The sequence below is a fragment of the Parasteatoda tepidariorum genome, chromosome 5, assembly GCF_982258835.1.
Source record: "Parasteatoda tepidariorum strain Cologne lab strain chromosome 5, Ptep-v5.0, whole genome shotgun sequence".
In the NCBI taxonomy this organism is placed as follows: Eukaryota; Metazoa; Arthropoda; class Arachnida; order Araneae; family Theridiidae; genus Parasteatoda; species Parasteatoda tepidariorum.
Window position 1 is genome coordinate 30,806,755 of NC_141759.1, and position 20,547 is coordinate 30,827,301.

Sequence of the window (20,547 nt, forward strand, 5' to 3'; positions counted from 1 at the left end):
AAAACTACTTTGTATTATAGTAAAAAAAAAAAAAAAAAGAGGCATACAAATGATTGTTTTTCGTGACTAATAAAAAAAAGGAAAGAAAAATGAGTTCTGTTATACATAGGAGGATTCAGAAAAGCGTCGCATATTTTTTTTTCTTTTTTAAAGGAAAAAAAAGAAAGAAAAAAAGCCAAAAACAAAAAAAAAAAAAAAAAAACTAAAGAGACAAATTAAAATACAACCCATTTAAATCATACGCGATGAGTAATCTATACTAATGAAAGCAATTTTCTTTTTTTTTTTATACTTGTTACAAAGGTAAAGCTTATTTGACTGTAAATTTTATAACATTATACGGATTTACACCAGAAAAAAAGTAATAAATTCATATTTAGTAAATAAATCAACAACTTTGCCAAGCATTTAAAAAAAAAAAAAAAAAAAGCTTCACCTCAAAATAAATAAATAATAATAAATTAATTTAGTAGCTATCATATTATTTTAAATACGGATTCAAGTCTCAAACAATTAATTGACTGTATCTAATAAAAGTTTGTTAAACAGGGTGCGTAGCCAAATTATTCAACAAAAAATAAGCACCTTTTAAGCACATTATATATCATGATTAGGCAGGGTTGGAAAGTTTTTGACAATCGACGGTGTTATCTTGTTTTAACCCTCATGTCCAAAAAAAAATAATAATAATAATAAATAAATAAATGAATAAAAAAAAAACCTCTTGGTATTGTTTTTGACAATTGTCAAAAATCATGAAATTTTGAGTTCTGTGAAACGAATAACGTTTTCATACGCTACGGACTGACAATGAGCCGAAATAGATTGTGGTTGAATGAATAGTGAAAACGTTGAATAGAACAATGTGAACTGTCTTTTTGGAGAATTCGGAGAGAAAGGAAAGGAAAAAATAAAGGAAATATAGTAAAGGAAAAACCTCATTTTGAAAAAGGGAAAATTAAGCAGTTTTTAAAAACACCCAATGAAAAAAGCACCTTTAAGCACTTTTTAAAAACGCTACGACCCTGTTAAAACGCAATTTGTAGTATATTTTAGTCTGTTTTCCATAAAAAAAAAAAAAGTTTTTTTTCCCTTTTCCATTGTAATAATAGCTGGAATGGTATTTTGGCAATAGTTAATAAAGATTTCAAGTCACAATTTACTAATACATAATAACAGTTAATTATTTTTATTTAATTTATTAAAAAAATCTTTAAAAAAAATCACTGTTTTGAACTGACTCTGAGAAATTAAAAGATTGCTCCCAAAATTCTTTTCGAGTAATAATAAAATACGTTAGGGCAGGGGCTTGCGTAGCATTCGCAAGAGCATTAAGTTCTAATTTTCTTGACGTATGAACAGTATTCAGTAAATACTGAGGGCTTAGGATACCTAAGTCTGTATCACAAATAACTGCAGCACCTGTGGGAAATTTCTCGATTAAGTAAGTGGAGAGCGATGTCCAAGATTCCCGTTGCCTAGCAACGTACTCTATTTTCTTTCCTAAAAGTGATGAGACTCGTAGATATCACAGCGTGACGAAAGCTGGAATTATTTCACCCGTTTCTTATTCCTTTGGCGATAAAATTTGGCATTTATTTAACTCTTAGAATGACGAGAATTGTCCGGTTTGTGAAATTTTAAGAAAATATCTAATATACTGTCAAGAAAAATCTATAGAGCCATAACTTTTCGTTTCATTTACTTGTTTATAAGCGAGACATGTGCCCGAAGGACAGCGCCAAAAATGTCAATTTCATGTCAATTATATTATATATATATTTAAAAAACTTATTTATGAAATTATGGTATGGCGCACTTCAATTTAGAATGAAAAAGTTGCCAAAATGATTTTAAAATTATCTCAGGAAATAGTGCGTTCGCGTTCGAATCGTCAGTCTAAACGTGGGAGGATTTCGTGGTTTTCCTCTCTATGTAACGCAAATGCGGGTTAGTTCTATCAAAAAGTCCTCCATGAAGGCAAATATCTCACAATACTTGATTCAGGTGTTCCCTTGTCTTCTGGATTGAGTTCAAAATTACAAGGCTACGGAGTTGAACATTAGTAGTCGTTAACTTAAAATTAGGTCAACTGTTCAACACCCATTATATAATAAAAAATATATCTTTAAATTATCTCTCTCGTAATTAAAATGTTGAATCAAATTTCAAAATTAAAAGACTGAATAATATTCTACATAAATCTAAGCCAGATAAACTTTTTAAAGTATCTAAATGAGATTTTTTTAAATTACTGTTACACGTACATTTCAACTAAATTAATTACATATAATACAGAGATGTCAACTGCTCCGGACACGCCAAAATAATTTTAAAAAACGGTAAATAACTAGGAAGAAAATTTTGCAAATATTTGACTATATTTGCTTGCTTTTTAAAAGGCATAGCATGAACAAAATACTATAAAGCGGTGAATTATATAAGCTTACGAATTATTTAGAAATAGTGGTGGATAAAAATCTACTAAATTGAATGTATTAAACCAAGAATTGCAATTGATAAACTACCACTTTAAAATATATATTTGCTGTCCGGAGCAAGTTGGCATCCCTGATAATAATGCAAAAACAAAGTTTTAATAAACCAAAACATGCAATTTAAACTACCATCATCAATATAAAATCATCCAGAAAGAAGAAGAGAAGAAAAGCAACATATATTATTCATTTTTAAGAACTTAACAGCAATAATCACAAAAAGAAAAAAAATAATAATATTTCCTTTCAATAGATCTCTAAATTAACTCCATCTTATAATTAAAATGTTGATCTACATAATGTAACTGGCGAGTTGAAAGATTTATAACACGCGGAAGAAGCCAGAAGGCAGAAAAAAATTGATAGAGTGACAGAAGATAAAAGAAAATATGAGTCGCGACTATTTTAACCCCGGGAAAACCGCCTCTAGAGGGTCAGTTACCGGCTCCAATAAAAAAAAGGAGCAAAATTATAAGTACTGACGAACATAATAACGAATTACATAAACATGAAGTACAAGTTTGATTCATTTCTGAAAATAAGATTAACCTTTCCTCCCATCGTTGTATGCAGTGATTAGTGGGTTTGAATTATCGGTAGAGGAAGAAGAACAAGTAGGAAATATCTGAAAGCACTTTTTGGGGGAACAGCTTAAATATTACAACAAAACTTACTGGAAGTTATGCTTTTATTCTAATGTTTAACCGAATAAGTTATACAGTGAAATAACTTATAGGAAAATAGCTTGTTTTTTAGTAGAATTTTTAAGAATAAGAGAAATTATATAAACAACAGAACTTAATCGAAGTTAAGGCTATATTATAATACATAATCGAATAAGTATAAAATAATATTCTGTAATGGGAAGTATCTTGTATGTCAGTAAAGTGTAGTATGTTAGTAAGATGAGAAATTAACTATATAATAGAATTTACTCGAAGTTAAAGTTTCATTATTATACTTACCGAATAAATATCTTAGTGTTTTAATATAATTTTAAGAATACGAGAAATTATCTATACAACGGAACAAACTAGAAGTTAAGGTTTTATTATAATATTTAAAAAGATTAACACCTCTCTCCTTGTTATTGTAATTTTAAGAATATAAGAAAGATACGAATTTTAAACTAAAATCCTTTCTATTACTGTAATATTAAACATAAGAAAAAATAAAATTATTGAGTTGAATTAGGTATTAAATTAGATATAATAAAAAGGAAATATTTTAAAATAAATACTCAATAGCAACTTCTTTTCGATAAAAACATTGAATTGATAACTTGAGCATTTAAGAGAAACATGAATTTCAAATACATTATTTTAAGATAAATGTTAGGAGCAAATTAAATTCTAATATTATATTGATCTGAATTAAGCACATAATTAAAATTGTGGAGCTGAGTCGTAACCTCCAGGCCTATACCTGGCTGCTTTTTTAAAAAATATAAATTATCACACTTATATCACAGTTTTATATTTATATCAACAAATTTGAACGTGATTCAGACAGTTTGTCAATAAATAAATTATGTTTACCCATAACATCAACTTTAAATGTTTAAGAATAAGTCCAATTGTTTGAGTCAAATTTTCAGAATCAAAAAAGTTCAACATATGTATTTACATCTAAAGTCTGTCAATATTTCATTCTGTTTTTTTACGCAACAAACATAGGTCTTTCCAACATAAATATTTCAAAAATCTTGCTATTGATTTCATGAAAACTTGCATTTCTTGGTCCGGAGTTCATTGGAGAAGGAAAAAAAAAATCCATCAATGGAAGAAAGAAGAAAAAAAAAAAAACCATCAATGGAAAGGATGGATGAAACTCTAAGGACGGTCCCCGATTAGAAGATGGATGGAACGACTCTATGTTATCTTCGTGCTCCCTCTTTTTCTCTTACCGAGAACTTCAAAAAAACAGAGAACTTACTACGTGAGACTTTTAAATTCGAACCATTCTTTTCAATCTTTGCTAAAGAATAAAACAAACTTCCCCAGCAAAGAGATTCCGCGAATTTCTACCACGATTATTTTTTATAAAATTGCAGATGATGTTACTTTTAACCTGAAAAAGTTTTTTTTTTTCTCGTTTGGATGTGTGTGTGTTAGAGCCACAAAAATAAATAAATTAAACGAAAAAGTATGTAAAAAAATGTATTTCTTCAATTCCAAGTTTTATCTCGCAATTAACAAAATTCCTATTAATAATTAACAATTACCTAATTCCTATTAATAATTAACAAAATAGTTAACAAAATTCCTGTGGGTTGCAGTTCCGTTGTTACAAATCACTATTCAATACTATCTTTCTCCCACTGTTTAATAATTAACATGCTGAAGACGTCTTATAATAATAATATCAATAAACTAAACAATTTTTAACACCTCTTTATATGATTATACATTTTGAAAATATTTGCTCAAAATTAGATCGAAATATCGTGCGATTTGCCGCAGTCTTAGTAAGGAAATAAATTGAACTATGTTCCCGTTTCAATTTGAACCATGGAATCGAGTTATAAAGTTGAAACAGGATTGATTTGCACTATAATACTGTTTAACTTTGCACAGCATTATTGTTTAAGGTTTAACTTTGCACCCCAAATTTGAACGGAATTTTATTCAATGTGTTCAAAAAATATGAATAGTGTACGTATAAATATGACTGCGTAGAAGAAAAATGAAAACTATATAAGAAAGTACAATAATTATTTTTTATTGCAAGCAATACAATAGAAATAAAAACCATTGAAAAGAAAGAGAAAATAGCAGAAGGACAAGAACGAATGATGAATTAAAAGCAGTTCAAAATATTTATAAGGATTCTCTTTGATAAAATGTCACTATGATAACGTCTTCACTTTTATCAAAATGTCTTTTCCTACAAAATATTCAAAGTGAAATAAAAACAGAAATTTAAAGCTTAAAATGGGATATGACCTAAAAAAAGAAGCTAATAGTGATGTTTTCATTAGTAATTGTTAAGTGACGCAACCACAAGAAACACGCATAGTAAACCAATAAGCTGCAATCTTCAACGCATATACAAGAGTAAATTATATCCGAAATTCACGAAGAACAAACTGTGTGAGGAAAAAACCAAAATGTATAAAAAATCAAAAACAATTTGAAAAAGTAAGGATTTTTTACTATTAATAATGTCAGTTACTATTATAACTATAATTACTGATTAATAAATTAACTATTCTCACTATTAATAGGATATAACGGTAACAAACGATGTCACTACATCAAAAAGTCATTTCAATTATTCAAAGCGAAATAAAAGATACAGTCGCTAATTGTAAAGTGGCGTAATCATATGAAAATCATGTATTGTGGTTCAAAAAACAGCTTTCTTCAATGAGTAATTTATATCCGAAATGCATGATTGAGTAATTACTCAACTAAACCTCCAGTAAAATGGTTATCTTTGTAAAAACGAGGCGGAAAAAGCATATTCAATAAAGAACAAATTACGAAAAATGAAGAAGTCGAACATTAATGTACAAAAAAAAAAAAAAAAAAAAAAAAATATTGCCAGGAATAAAACAATTTGTGAGCGGTGTCAAAATGCCATTTTCAAATATCAAATCGGTATTTCAAACCAAATTTTTAAAAAGAAATAAAATTGATACTAAAAAATTGAAATGGCCCCAAACGCAACAAAAAAATTTCGACGTAGCCATCATTAGTTGTAAAGTAGTGTAAGAATTAAAAAAAACACACATATTACAATCGAATAAATAGCATTCTTCAATGCAGACACAAGAGTAATTTATATCCGAAATACAAGATAAGAGTTAACTCAATCAAAATCAAAATGGAGCAAAAGAAATTATAATCCAATAAATGTGAAGGGGGGAAAAAAACGAATGATATATAACAATTCAAAAAATTATTTAGGAAAAAACAACCTTTTCTTAATTATTTCCATGGATAAACAATTAATCAACGATAACAAACAATGTGGCAACACCAAAAGGTTATTTCAAACCAAATATTCGAAATAAAATAAATAAAAAAACACTGTCGTTAATTGTAACGTGGCCGAACCATAAAAAAAAACATGCATTGTGGTCCAATAGGCAGCATTCTTCAATGCAGATACAAGAGTAATTTACATCCAAAATTCACGATTGAGTTAACTCTTATCAAAATCACCATCGTCGAACAAATAAAGCGGAAGAAAGTAGAAGGAAGAACTCAGTCATAGAAGGACCAAGAATTCAAAATGATTAATAGAACGGGAAATATAAACCAATAAACTCATTTAGGAACATGCAAATCTAAAGATGATCCTTAACCTTTTACCACAAAGCCTTGGGGTGATCCCATCCAACCGCATTGCATATTCACATAATCGAATCCCATAACAGAGAGAAATATGAGTAAACCATCCATCAAGCAAAGATAAATGGGCCACTGGTCTTCCATCAGCATAATTCATCTCGTCAATGGAAAAGCGTGGTCAGCCTTCATTTCCAACAAACCACCATCCCCGCATGAGGTGGATTGGTAACGATTCTCAATTCTGCACCATTTTGGTCCAGTCAAAAGGATGGTCGAGACAGTATGTATCACGCGGGCCATTCTCTATGGATGTCCCGCTGAGGACAAATGAGGTGAGTTCTGGGATGAAATGGATGGGCGAAGAGAGTTCTGTGCAAGGAGGAAGGGATCATGTGTGAGATAAATTGCGAAGCCAGTTTGTCAAGTGGAAGATAAGGGTGAAATTTACGGATTCTTGATAACAATCTTGAACAAAGTTTTTTCATTTAAATAGCACAGCCGGAGGAAGAAAGATGGAAGCATGACTTTAAATTTTATCACTGAGTAATAACAATATATTCCCAGACAGTAATAAAAAGAGATCTAGCTTAGAATTGTAACAGGGTACCCATACAAATGTCCTAGAATATGTTTAAAAGGCGCAATGACATTTCCCTCATCTCACACGAATACAAAGTATCAAAAGAATTTTAAAAGGAATTTCGTTTTAATATTAATAGAAGTTTTTTGTAGCCATACATAAAAAAGCACTCTTTTTCAACCTCCAAGCAAGTTTAACTAAGCTTCTTTTGGAACAAACTGTAGTAAAAAAAAAAGAAGAAAAAATAAATAAAAGGAAAAGAATTTTTACATTTTTATTATAACAACAAAGAAAATTAATGATTTTTCTACTTTCTGAATTCTTTTTAAGGTGTATTCTTTAAGTATTAGACACATTTATTATATTTTTATTTATATATATTATTTTTTTTAAGTATTAAAAAATGCAATGAAGCATAAAAAGGAGTTGTTCTAATATTAATAAAAGTTCTTGTGGAAATATTTAAAAATATATTTTATTTTCCCTTTGTGATTTATAACAAGTTTAACAGAATAATCTTTTTTTTCAATATCGTTAAAAATTTTGCAGTACTATAAAAATAGAACATTTCTATAATCTACAATGCAAATGTAATAGCTATGATGACATATTTCTCCAGCAATAAATGAAAAAAGAACTTTAATTATAATTAATACAGTCTAAGGAATTAAGGAATGTGTTGAACCATAATATGGTTTAAATTTGCTGAAACTTCAATATGAACCATAATTTGCTTCTCATACTTTATTACACGATAATATGGTTCATCTTCACGGTTCAATAACACCTTATTATGGTTGCAGAAAATTTGCTCGATATCATGGCTTGGGGTACCGTTATCATGGTTCAATGTTATACCGATTCTGAGAGTGTATAAAAAGAAGAACAACACTTTTCGTATATATTATTGAAATTCACTAAATTAGATTCGATTGTTATTACTTAAAAGTAATTTTTTTTAATAACGCTGTTTTTAATAACGCTGTATTCAAAAAAGCTCAAAGTCAACAATTTTGCAATTCACTATCAATTTAACCATCTAGCAAAAACACTATCATTTCACAGGGAATTTTAAAATTTTAATGACATGAAACAAAAATGATACAACTTTTCTTTACTAACATTTATCAAGACGTGTTAGTATTAAAATAATAATTTAGCACGAACTAACGTATCGTTGGAAAAAAAAAATCAACATCATAGACATGAAAGTTGATCAATTAAAAGCATTATCGATTATGCCAAGTCATTATCGATAATACTAAAAAAATAAGCAAAAGAATTTATTGAAAATTACCTTATTAAAACGCAAAAAAATTCTTTCCCGAAAGAAAGGAAAAACTACATCAAAACGCGTTGACATACATCAAAAATCTCAAAAATTCTTAGTCTAAAAGTCGATTGTTATTACTAAAAATATAGTTTTTTTTTCTTATAAAGTCATATTTCTTTTAACAAAAAATAAATAAATGAATAAAATAAATAAACGTAATATTGCGAACTAAAAAGAGGATAAGCTAAAGTAACAAAAATTATTTGATTTTAATTAACTATCTACGCTCAGAATGTACTTTCACAAGAGATTAAATTTTCTCCAAAAACTAATCAAGATTAAAACACTCTAAAAATGTTAATCTACAAGATAAAAACCAATCTCACTCATATATCACATCATTTTAAGAAAAATAATTTTAAAATCCCGAGTATGAAAGCCAATTTATTATTGATTAAAAGACATAAAATGCAGCAACAGCAAATTACTTACTTAAAACGCAACGGAAGAAGAAAAGAAAAAAGAACTGCATCCAAACGTTTTGACACCAAACAAAAACCCCAAACATCCAAACCCTGAAGCGAGGTAGAGGGACTAGAGTAGCTAGGACATGGTTCCCACTTTACCGACAAACCCTAGAGCTACAGACATTTAATTAAAGGAAACAAAGGAATAGGGATCAAATTCTGAGCCTGTAATTACAGTAATGCAGCTTTATGAGCTTTGCATGTTGAGAATGAATGGTCTTAACAGAAGAAATGTTGCAGACAAGCGACAGGGAAAATTGAAGAAGGATTTGTTATGTTTGAGTATCACAGCAAAAATAAATTTGGCGAGGAAAATGAAGTGAAGATTTTTTTTTCTTCTTCTTCGGTCTTGTATTAGGGATCATTATAGTAATATACAAGTATAGATGTAAGAATAATAAATGAAACATGGATCTTAAAAGTGATTGCTCCCCTGTGTTTCATTACGGGACGAGAATAATTTAATTTACAAAATGGAGAAAATTATGTTTATTCTCCCTTAATGACGCCGCTGATGTTTCACAAATGGGGATGTTTTGGAGTTGCTCTTTGCCTTTTTTTTAATAACTGGTAATACTGAGATATGACACGCGAAATATACTAAGGAATAAAATTGGAAATCTAAATGGAAGGATATGTTAATAAACATTTTAAAAACAATCGATTTTTTTTTTTTGTTTAAAAACATGTTATGTGTAGAACATTTATTTAGACAAAATTTAAAATAAAGTGGTTTAAACTAAGAATATATTTTTTTCTTCACAAGTCCCTTGTTTCCACACATTTTAAATTTATTTTCCGAAATGCTTTTTTCATTTCATTAGTGCTAGATTACATGCATTAAATGTAGTTTAGATACAAAACGAATTAGTACTCAAGAGCTTTTTTTTAGGAACGCTATAGGAATTTTAATTTTTTTTAACATAATTTACTTTCTTCTTTGAAATTCGGATATTTTTTCGACTTAACTAAATTACTTATTAAAATCCTTTTCTTTTAAATTTGGAAACATTTAATAAACAATTTGCAACTAATACTTTCTTTTAAATTATTTTTAGATTTTTTTTCTTTGTTTATAAAACCGTCTCATAAGTAGTTTTCCGCGAAATTCAGATACAAAATTGAATAAAAAGCTTTCAACTAGGATTTTTTTAAATATATTTTCCAGTTGATTTCGCGGCATCTAATATTAATACATAAAACAATATTTTTAAAAAATAACTCAAGCATTTTTGGGATAATTTTATTTGAAGCATTTCAACTGTCAAAATTTTAGAATACGTTGAACCACAATATCGCTCAATTTTCCTGAAACCTTAACAAGGTACTAAGTTGAACCTTATTATCGTACTTTTTAAACTTGATTACACGATCACAAGGATTCAATTTGAACAGAAGTACTCGACACAGCATTAACTCTTCCATTGCAACGGACGAAATAATGCAATTGATTATTATTTTCCAAACAAAAATAAACAAGATTCAAAACAATTTGCGTCTCCCCCCCTCAATTTTAGTGCTCGTTACGGAGGAACTCTTAGCACAAAATGAGGGACAGAGGCGAGCCTTTGCCACGATGAAAACGTTAAGAGTTGCTGCAATTTTGCTTCGTATTAAGGTAATAAGTACCGATAATTTTTTGTTATATCAATATTGCATCAATTTTGTTAAGAGAGTAGAAACAAAAAATTTTATTTTGAAAATTAAGTCAAACTTCATACATTTCTACACAAGACGTAAAACTTTAGCATTATATCAATTCAAAATTTAAAAGAAATATATATAGTATTTATAAAAAATAAAGATACAATTAAAGTAATCATATAAATAAGAACAAAATGTTAATTTTTTAAGTCCTAATTTAGTTTGCAATTGTTTGCAGTTTAATAATTTAAAAAAGTAATTTGTAGTTATACTTTATTATGACCTTGCATTTTCATTAATTACTTCCCCTTTAAAAAAAGTAATTAATGAAAAATTCAGTATAATTTTAACATTGCTAAGAACAAACAGATTTAGGCATTGATATAAAAGAAAATTCACCGTAATTAGTTTTATTATGTTTTAAGAATAAGGAAAGAGAGAACAGAAGAAGAAAAAAAAAATACCGTAATAATTTACATCGCTTCATTAGTGGTTGGAAAAGGATGAAATAATTTGATTTATTGTAAAAAAAAAATTGGATTTTTATCATTAACATTCAACTTAACGTTCTCATTTCCTTTAATTAGCATTTTTAAGAAGGGATCGATAACAACTCCCCGTTTTTAATGAAAGATGTTTCAAAATGAACTTCATCACTAAAAATCATTAAGTTATTTTAAAAACTAATACGTTTTGCAATTAGAAAAACTAAATAATTAAAAGAACAAAATGCTTTAGTAATTATAGAAAATGAATAACTTAAGAAGGTTTTTATTATAACAGTGTTTCAATTGGAAAATAAAACATTCATTTTTATTGTACTAAAGAAACTAATCTTTTATTATAACTACAATTTAACATAACATTTTCGAATTATCACAATAAAAAATAACAATACAATAATAATCCGAGGGGGACAAATATATATTAAAATTAAAAAAAAATTTAAGTCTAATCATTGTATTTAATACCTAGACTTTCTGAAAACATTACACAACCTTTATTTTTGGTAAATTATTAAATGAAAGCAAATATATTAAAAAGAATTTAAATTAAAAAACTTGCATTATGTAGAGAGACAAAATGCTTTATTTATTTATTATTTATAAATTAATTTTGTAGAACTCAAGGATTTATATGAATCCAGTAAATTTCATCTTGAAATTCAATATAGTTAATCAATATACCTCCCTCTACTTTTCATAAAATCAAATCCCAACTAATTCACACAATGAGGGTAATAAAATGTAAGTTACTTGAAAAATTGACACTTTTTGTTCCAGAATTAAAATTAGTTTTAAAAAAAATAATTTCGTAGAACTGAATGATTTTTTTAAGAATTCAGCAAATTTTATTTTGAAATTGAATAAAGTTTCTCTTTAATATCGTAATTATATTTTAAAAATTTATTTTGTTAAGTCTAAATACTTTAAGTCAATCATAAAGTAAATTTTATTTCTGAAATGTTATAAATCTTTAGATTATAACCTACTAGCCATAACTTACTAGTTCGCATTAAAAAAAAAAAAAAAAAAAATAAAAAAAAATAAAAAAAAAAAAAAAAAACAGGAAATTTGTAAAACATTTTAGGAAATCTTAGAAATTCATTAAAAGAAAACAGGCTCAAAAACGAATCTAATTAGGGAATCTAGTTCTTAACTACACACATTAAAAAAAAAAGAAAAAAGAACAAGAACAGGAATTTAGTATAATATTTTAGGAAATCTTAGAAATTCTATATTAGAGAAGAGGCTCAAAAGCGAATCTAATTAGGGAATCTAGTTCGTAACTACATGCATAAAAAAAAAGAGCAAGAACAGGAAATCTGTAAAAAAATTTTGGACATCTTCTTAGAAATTCATATTAAGAAAACAGGCTCAAAAACTAATCTAATTAGGGAACAAACATCCAAATATATTCTAGTATCCCAAATCTATACTCAAACCAGTATTTGGCAATTCCTGCTATAAGCTATGACAAAAATAGTCAGCACATAAACAAGTTTTAATTTAGTAATGAATGGTTAAAAACAAATACTTACATTAAATTCAACCTGCTGGGGCATTCGTACACCTGGCCTCGGCCCTCCTGGATACCTCGGCGACATGAATGGCTGCAAAGAGAAGATAAACTATTTAAAATCTCATTTTCCTCACAAATGACACAGGCAGACATTAATATTCAGTGCAGTGGAAAACGCTTTTCCGATTTAACAAAAACAGATTCAGTCGTCCCTTAATTAAACGGGCAGGGCCCGTTGATGAATCGGGAGCGGGGACAGTAAATCAAACTTTATCGAGAGAGAGCAAACACACGAGATGAGGGTTAGTTTCAGAATTGTAAGGTCATGAATAGTTGATGAAAGGGAGAAAATAAACCCTCAGCACAACTACTAATGCGTAATGTCGTTAGTTATCGACTAACTTAGGCGGAAAATATCCGTTTATCTGATGAGGCACGAAATTAAAGTCGTTTTGAGATTCGCGACTTAAAGGGATACATTTGTTTATTTCAAAGATGAAGTTCAGTTTTGTAATCAAATATGAAAATGACTGAATGTTATTATGCGCATTTCAGCTAGTTTTTAATAACCAATTAGGACACCCTCCCAATCTCATTTATTTAAACAAAGTTTAATAAATAACATTAAAAAAAAATTCAACCTGAATTTGGCTACTGATAATTACAATACCCGTTTATTACTTATTTGATAAAGAGGTGGAATAATACACAATTATTCTCCAAAACTTAAAAGGAAAAAAAAAAAAAAATTTTTTCTTCCCCTTTTTTCTTTCAAATTTTTGTAAAATATCAACGACGAAACTATTAAACCAAGGGAATTAAAAAATTAAAAAAATAGGAAAAAAAAAACTTTCAGTATTTTAATTTCGGAGCATAGCTCTAAATTTGAACTACAGATACTATCTAGCTAAAAAGAGTTATTTGTACTTTAACACGAACAAAGCTTAAATATTTATTTTTAAAAAAAATCAAATCTATAATTTTAAACTATAGAATTACGTCATCTTGCCCTTAAGAATTACCTGGGCTTAAGATAGGAGGAATAGCTTAAATATTTTTAAAGTTATTACACTTTTTTTTAAAAAATTGTCTTAGCTAAACAGTTAAACTAAGGGAAAAATATTTTGCAAATGATCTAAATCTCAATATATGCTTCATTTACACGAAGAAAATATTGCGTGCGACGTTTTAAAAATGGGTTAAGAAATATATATTAAAAACGTTGCACTTTGTACAAACATTAAAGTGATGAAGATTTATTTAAACTTGCTATATTAGCCGTATTTAATTTATATGGTGAAACTAAAAAACATTTCTGTCAAATACTAGGACAGGACAGTTGTAATAGAAATATTATTATAACAGTGATAATTTTAATAAGAATTGTATCTGTCATTTTTCATTTAAAAATCTCCGCCCCTTTTTCAAATTTGTCCCATTTATAGAAAAAATCAATATTTTTCAATTTTTCAAAGTCCCCAGAAAAGTAATCAGTTTCAGATCGGGAAAAAAGTGTTACATTTTGTCTGAGATCAATTATTGGATACAAAAACTTTTAGTTCGAATCTTTTCGTGAGGGGTTTATCTGCGCCCATTTCGATTTATAAAAAAGTTAGAACAGAATTGAAATATGGTTCTTATGCACAAGGAAATTCCAGCAAGTGTTTTTTCCTTTAATATAATTTTAAAGAAAATTTTTAATGATGTTGTTGCTAGAAAACTTTATTGTCATTCAATTTCTTTAATTGTTTTTTTCCTCCTTTAAAAAATTGAGCCAGTTTTATAGCATCAAATTAATATACACTGATTTTTTTAAAGTTTCGTATCCATTTTATTTTGTGGATGCTGCATTTTTCAAAAATGACAAATATTAAAGAAAAAAAGAAGAAGAAAAAAAAACTGATATTGATAAAAGCGATGCAATGAATAAAAAATAAAAATCGATTTTATTTCAAATATACCGATTTTTAAAGTTTCGTATCCATCTTATTTAATGCTGTATTTTTCAAAAATAACAAACATTAAAAAAATAAATAAATAAATAAAAACTGCTTCTGATAAAAGAGTTGCAATAAATAAAAAGTAAAACTCGATCTCCTTTCAAAATCAAACGCCTCATATACTCTTTAAAATATGCAAATTAAATTCACAAAAGAATATAGTAGCATTATTTTTACAAAAACTTGAACATGAATTAGATTACTTCGAAGCAATTTTTTTGATAGCATGTCCATAAAAAAAAAAAATTAATTAACATAAAAGCTAGAAAGCAAAAAAGAAATCGTCACTTTTGATTTTGTTGGTATTTAAAACAAAAATATTTAATCTGAGCTGTTTTTAACGTCTATTAATCAAATAAAAAAAGGAAGTATTCTTTTTTGGAAAGACAATAAATAATTTAAATTTAATTAAATAAAGAATTAACATCCGAAATATACTCTTGAAAAATGAAAAAGAATCGCATTACAATTTAAAAACTAAATCTATTCCAACAAATTTCAATTTTAATTTAATTCAATCAAAAATTATGAGCAAAAAAATGGAAACGATTCTCTATTCTTACTCCGAATTGAAATTTGAATACTGACGAGAAAAAAAATGATAATGATACTAATAAATGGAGGAAATGGCAACACAAAAAAGTAAGCTTATGTTGCGATTTAAATAAGCGAAGATCTTTTTAATATCTCATTATTAACTTTCTTTTTTTCTCATCAACAGAACTTATTTTTCTTTCATTTATGATTCAACAATCGAAATTTAGAAGAATAAGGAAATGGATAAAAAAGAAAGAAAAATAAAAGCAAATTGAAAATATTCCAATTTCTCATTCATTAAACAGATTGGAAGCGTCGGTTTTTATCAATATGGAAAATTGGAAATAAATTTTAAAAAAATAAAAAATATTTGAATAACTCTGAAATATTTATTTAAATCTTACGAGCTAATATATATAATACATGGACGAGTTATTGATCTAGAAAAGGCGGGGGAAGTAGACGGAAGAAAAAAAAAATTAGTGATTATCTGTCATTGTTCAGTTTCGGCTCAGGAATGACATAAAACTGTTGGGAGAAGATTTTGAACTGTGTTCAGTCGATGAATAGAGAATTTAATTAATTTTTGGAATCCGCAGTTCTTTAATTTCGCAGCATCCTAAATGTACAAATTTGTTCTGAAGTTTCTAAGTGCTATTTGCTCTCTATGTTCTTAGCTACAGCTGGCAATTTACCAAAAGTTGTAAAAGCAGTTCAAATAAATGATAGTAAGTAATTTTTCATGGCTCGTTTAACAATTGGCAACTTGCAACATTTTTGATTATTAAAATTTGTTAACCCTTTGACGCAGATGGGACGCCAGTGTCCCTTTTATATCTATATATATATTTTTTTCTTCTGACGCTTTAATTAAGCACAAGCAAATATATATTTTTAGGCATTTTCTCATTATAAAAAAAAACAGTCTAATAATTACTAAAATCTGTTAGTTTAATCAAAATTATATTTGTACAAAAATATAAAATCAATAAAAGTAGATGGAGAAAAAAAAAATTTTTTTTTTTTTATTCATATTCAACAATTTATTAATAATTGGGTTTTGTAAATCAAAGAAATTTCAAGCATGAATAACAGTTTCTCTTAGATCTAAACTGCAAGTAAGCTCGAATTTGAAAAATCATTGTTTGGAAGAGAGCCGTGTTTGGAAGATTTTACTCTTAACGCAGAAAAAGACATTGGTATCTCAAGTTGTATTTCATAACAATTAATAAGCTAAACACAATATTTCGTTACTTCTTTTCACCTCAATAAAAAATAATGAAAAATATGTTTAATAAAATTTCTGCGTCATAAGGCTTTAAACTTTAATAATGAGAGAAATGAAAGTATTATTTTTCAGTTATATCCCCTTTCAGTGGCATTATTCAGTTATCCACATTTCAGTCGAACACTGAAATAACTTTAGTTGTGCCTAGCCTAAGCCTATAAATATCTTTCGAAGAAATCAATTTAAGTCATACTTTAACTAGTGGGAAAAGAACATTAGATATAATATATATATATTTAAACTATTCCCATAACATTTGACTGGTTGGAAACTAACAAGTATAACTGTATTGTATGGCATGTTACTATAGAGATATAAAACTTTATTTCGTAACTTTAAAAGAATTGTAGCTAAATTGGCTACTTCGTAATATTAGTGCTCCGCCAGTCATACTGTTAGAAATTTTGGAGTTGGTTGAATATTAACATCGTTTAAATTTGTTGAAACCTTAATATTGTGGTAAGTGGAACTATATTATTGTACTTCTTAAACTGAATTACACGAAACTAGTTATGGTTCAGTTTCAATGGAAACTCAAACATGATTTAACTAGAACGGAACCCTGATTCATTTTAACACTTTGCAGCAAATTAGCACAGCATTACGGTTTGAGGCGCCGAATCTCTGAATTTTCGAGGGAGATTCTAATTTCTTTTTTTTTAAGTGGCAATAAAATGTATACGTGTTACAAGTATAAAATGTTACAAGTTGATTCATAAGGATTTGACCACGACGCGGTTTAATAGTGTAACACTTTTTCTCTGAGACTTTTTCTCTGAGTGTGAAGAAGACAAAGCTGTGGTTTGCCAATATTTACGATAAAAACTGTTGTATAACATTGCTGTTGTATAAAAAAAAATAGGCAGATACCAAAGATTGGTACATCTTAGGAAATCAAACCCAAGCCAAATCGTGAACCTTTTAATCAACTTAATCTGTTCAGGGTATAACTTAAATCTATTTTAATTATAACGATATTGATCCATATGATATAATTCGAAAAGATCAAATAACTAAAAAAAAAAAAAAAATTATAAACCAAATCAAGTTTCGCATGTTTTAACAGCAGCTGGACATAAACATAATTTAGCAACCTATCCTCTTCTTTAAAAAAAAAAAAAAAAAGAAAGAAGAAGAAGAAAAATTTAATGAGAAGTTTTTATTTTCGCGTGTTAGCGATGTAAAAAAAGAAAGAATGAAAGAGACAGAGACAGCAAAATAAGAAGTCAAACATCTTAAGATCAGCAGATGATGAACATCTTTACCAGATGGGAAGACGCTGCCAAAAAAGAAGTTAATCCCTACCTTTTTCACGCAAGTTGCTCACAGTTCATTAACGAAAAACCGCTGAAACACATATGCCCGTTTACAGTTTTAAAAATAGCTTTTTCGGGAGGAAAAAAGTGGTGCTGATAAGTTCCCCTGGCTCATTAAAGACGAAATGTTCAAGAGAAACAAAAATAATGCCCACCCATTACGCGGACAGCGCATTAAACAGGCATTTCAAAATATGCTTAGCGCAATATTTTTCCGTGTACTCAGTTTCTTTTTTCTCGCAGCCTGTAAAAAGCCTCCTTTTCACAATGATAGATAGCTAATGTTAACGTGCCCACATCCAGAACTCCATAGGAATATTAAAATAGGGGATTTTAATACTCTTCTAGGAAGGTTAACAGTTGACAAAAGAAATGATCAAGAGTACACAAAGACTTTTAAATCTAGTTTTCCCACTCATGGTTTTAAATCTAGTTGATGGTTTGAAGGACGTGGAATAGAAAGTTTTGCGAACATATCTGTAAATACTAACTATAATGAAAGCTTATAGTAAATAACTATACCTATAATACCTAATAACACTCTAATGTACCTATATATATTTATAGCAATTAATCTGTAACCAAAATATAAATATCTATAAAATAATAAATTAAACCTATAGTAAAAAACCTAAGTTCGAAATAAATAAGACAAGCAAAAACTAATAATATATTGCTGTGTATTACTTAATATAAATTAATTAAATATTTAAAAAAAAAACAATAAAGATATGAACTTAAATAAAATATATTTTATTTATTTTACATTATTAACGTTAAAATAGTTAAATATTTTGATGAATTAAAAAAGTAATTTTCAAACACTTTTCAATGTTTTATATTAAAAATGTTAAATGCGGCGGAAATTTACAGTTGGAAATGCAGTCATATTATTCCATACGAAAGTTGTGACTCAGAATAGTGAAGATTTTGGCACACATAAAAGAATATAACTTAAGCGAAACAAAAGCCAAAAGCTGGCAATGGGAAATATGGTTAAAAAGAAAAAACTATGCGTAATTTCTTTCTGGAAACAGCCTCCAAACAATGTTGACTGTATATATATTATCTCTTTCTTAAAATCAACACAAAAGCTATTCACAACCCAAACTGGCGTAATAGTTGGGAGTTAATTTAATATTCAGTATTTTACATCCAAATAACGCTATTCACAAAGAAAAAAAAATATATGTTTAAACTTTTCTAAAAAAAAATTTTCTATAGTGTTCTAAAAAAAATTTAGAATGTATAAATAATTTTCGATTGAATAAAATTGATATAAAACGATATTTTTATCGTTCAAATAAGAATTATAAAACGTTTTTTCTTTCATAAAAACAAGAATAATAAAACGATTTATTTAATAAAAATAAAAAGAACAGAACGATTTTTTTTTGGAAAAAAAAAAAAAAAAAAAAAAAAAAGAAAGTTAAAACGGTTTTTTCTTCGTAAGGATGATATAAAGATTTTCGTAACAGACCTTTGATTTTAAAACGATTGATAAATTAATTTTAACACAAATGAGTTCATATAGAATAATTTTAATAGAATGTATAAAAGCATGAAGGAAGTAAGTAGAAAAAAATCAGATATCTTTGTATGGTGACATAAACTATACACCCCATTCCATAGCTCTTATAAGTGTCAGTAAGTCCATTTAGCTGTCAGCGCTGGCCTTCCGTGACAGACACCTACGCATTCCCATATGACCACAGTAGGGGAAAGAGACGATCCCCTACTCTCTCCAAGATTGATGTTCTTGTTTATCTATACGAAAGTAACATCACGTTTTAGAGGACAAGTTATTTGGGCTTTAAAGCCTCTTTGAATAAAACTTTTGATACACAGCATTAAAAAAATCGCTTTAAAACGCTAATATCTTTTCAATCATTAATATTTATTGTCAATTTTTTATGCAATAATTATTTACAAACATGTAAAAAAAAAATAATAAAAATTTAAAAAAAAAAAAAAAAACACATTTTTTGAATCAAAATAATAAAAAATGGCTGAGAAAAAATATGTTTCGTAATTTTTATGAATAAGGAATAGCATATATAAAAGTTTTCTACCGTACTTATGTACAAAGATGTTGAAATACACTTTATTTTAAGGTTTTATACTTAACGTATATGACTTTAAAGTAATAATATTAGATTTAAATTAAAACTACATAACAAAAAGCTTATAAATGAAAACTACAAAACATTATACATTACAAAATAGCGAAATTAATTGAATATATTTTTTACAGGAAAAAAAATTTATTTAAATAAACAATTTTTTTTAAAGATTTTTTAGGACTTAATTACTTTGAATTCATGTCTTGGTTCATGACAATTTAAATCATAGCCGACAAAATGACCATACCATACCGCGTGAATAGACAAAGGAAATCTTTCGTGGAAGATTGCATAATTATAAGAATTTAGCTAAATTTACGCTAATTTATAAATAATTTGATGACGATTTAAACTATCACAGCCGACATTATGGCGATATCCATAGGGCGTGAATGGACAAAGGAAATCTTCCAACAGATTAGTGAAATACTGCGCCCCTGA

General features: G+C 27.6%; 1 protein-coding gene across 4 annotated transcripts in view; it reads right to left on the reverse strand.

The window, feature by feature from the left end:
• The window catches only part of Ssdp (Sequence-specific single-stranded DNA-binding protein), a 264,699-nt gene that overhangs the window by 42,295 nt on the left and 201,857 nt on the right, over positions 1-20,547 (reverse strand). For all 4 annotated transcript variants that reach the window (XM_071184737.2, XM_016060249.4, XM_016060248.4 and 1 more), the window contains one exon: positions 12,862-12,933. In XM_071184737.2, the coding sequence (XP_071040838.1) occupies positions 12,862-12,933 (72 nt within the window). The remainder of the gene's footprint in view (positions 1-12,861; positions 12,934-20,547) is intronic.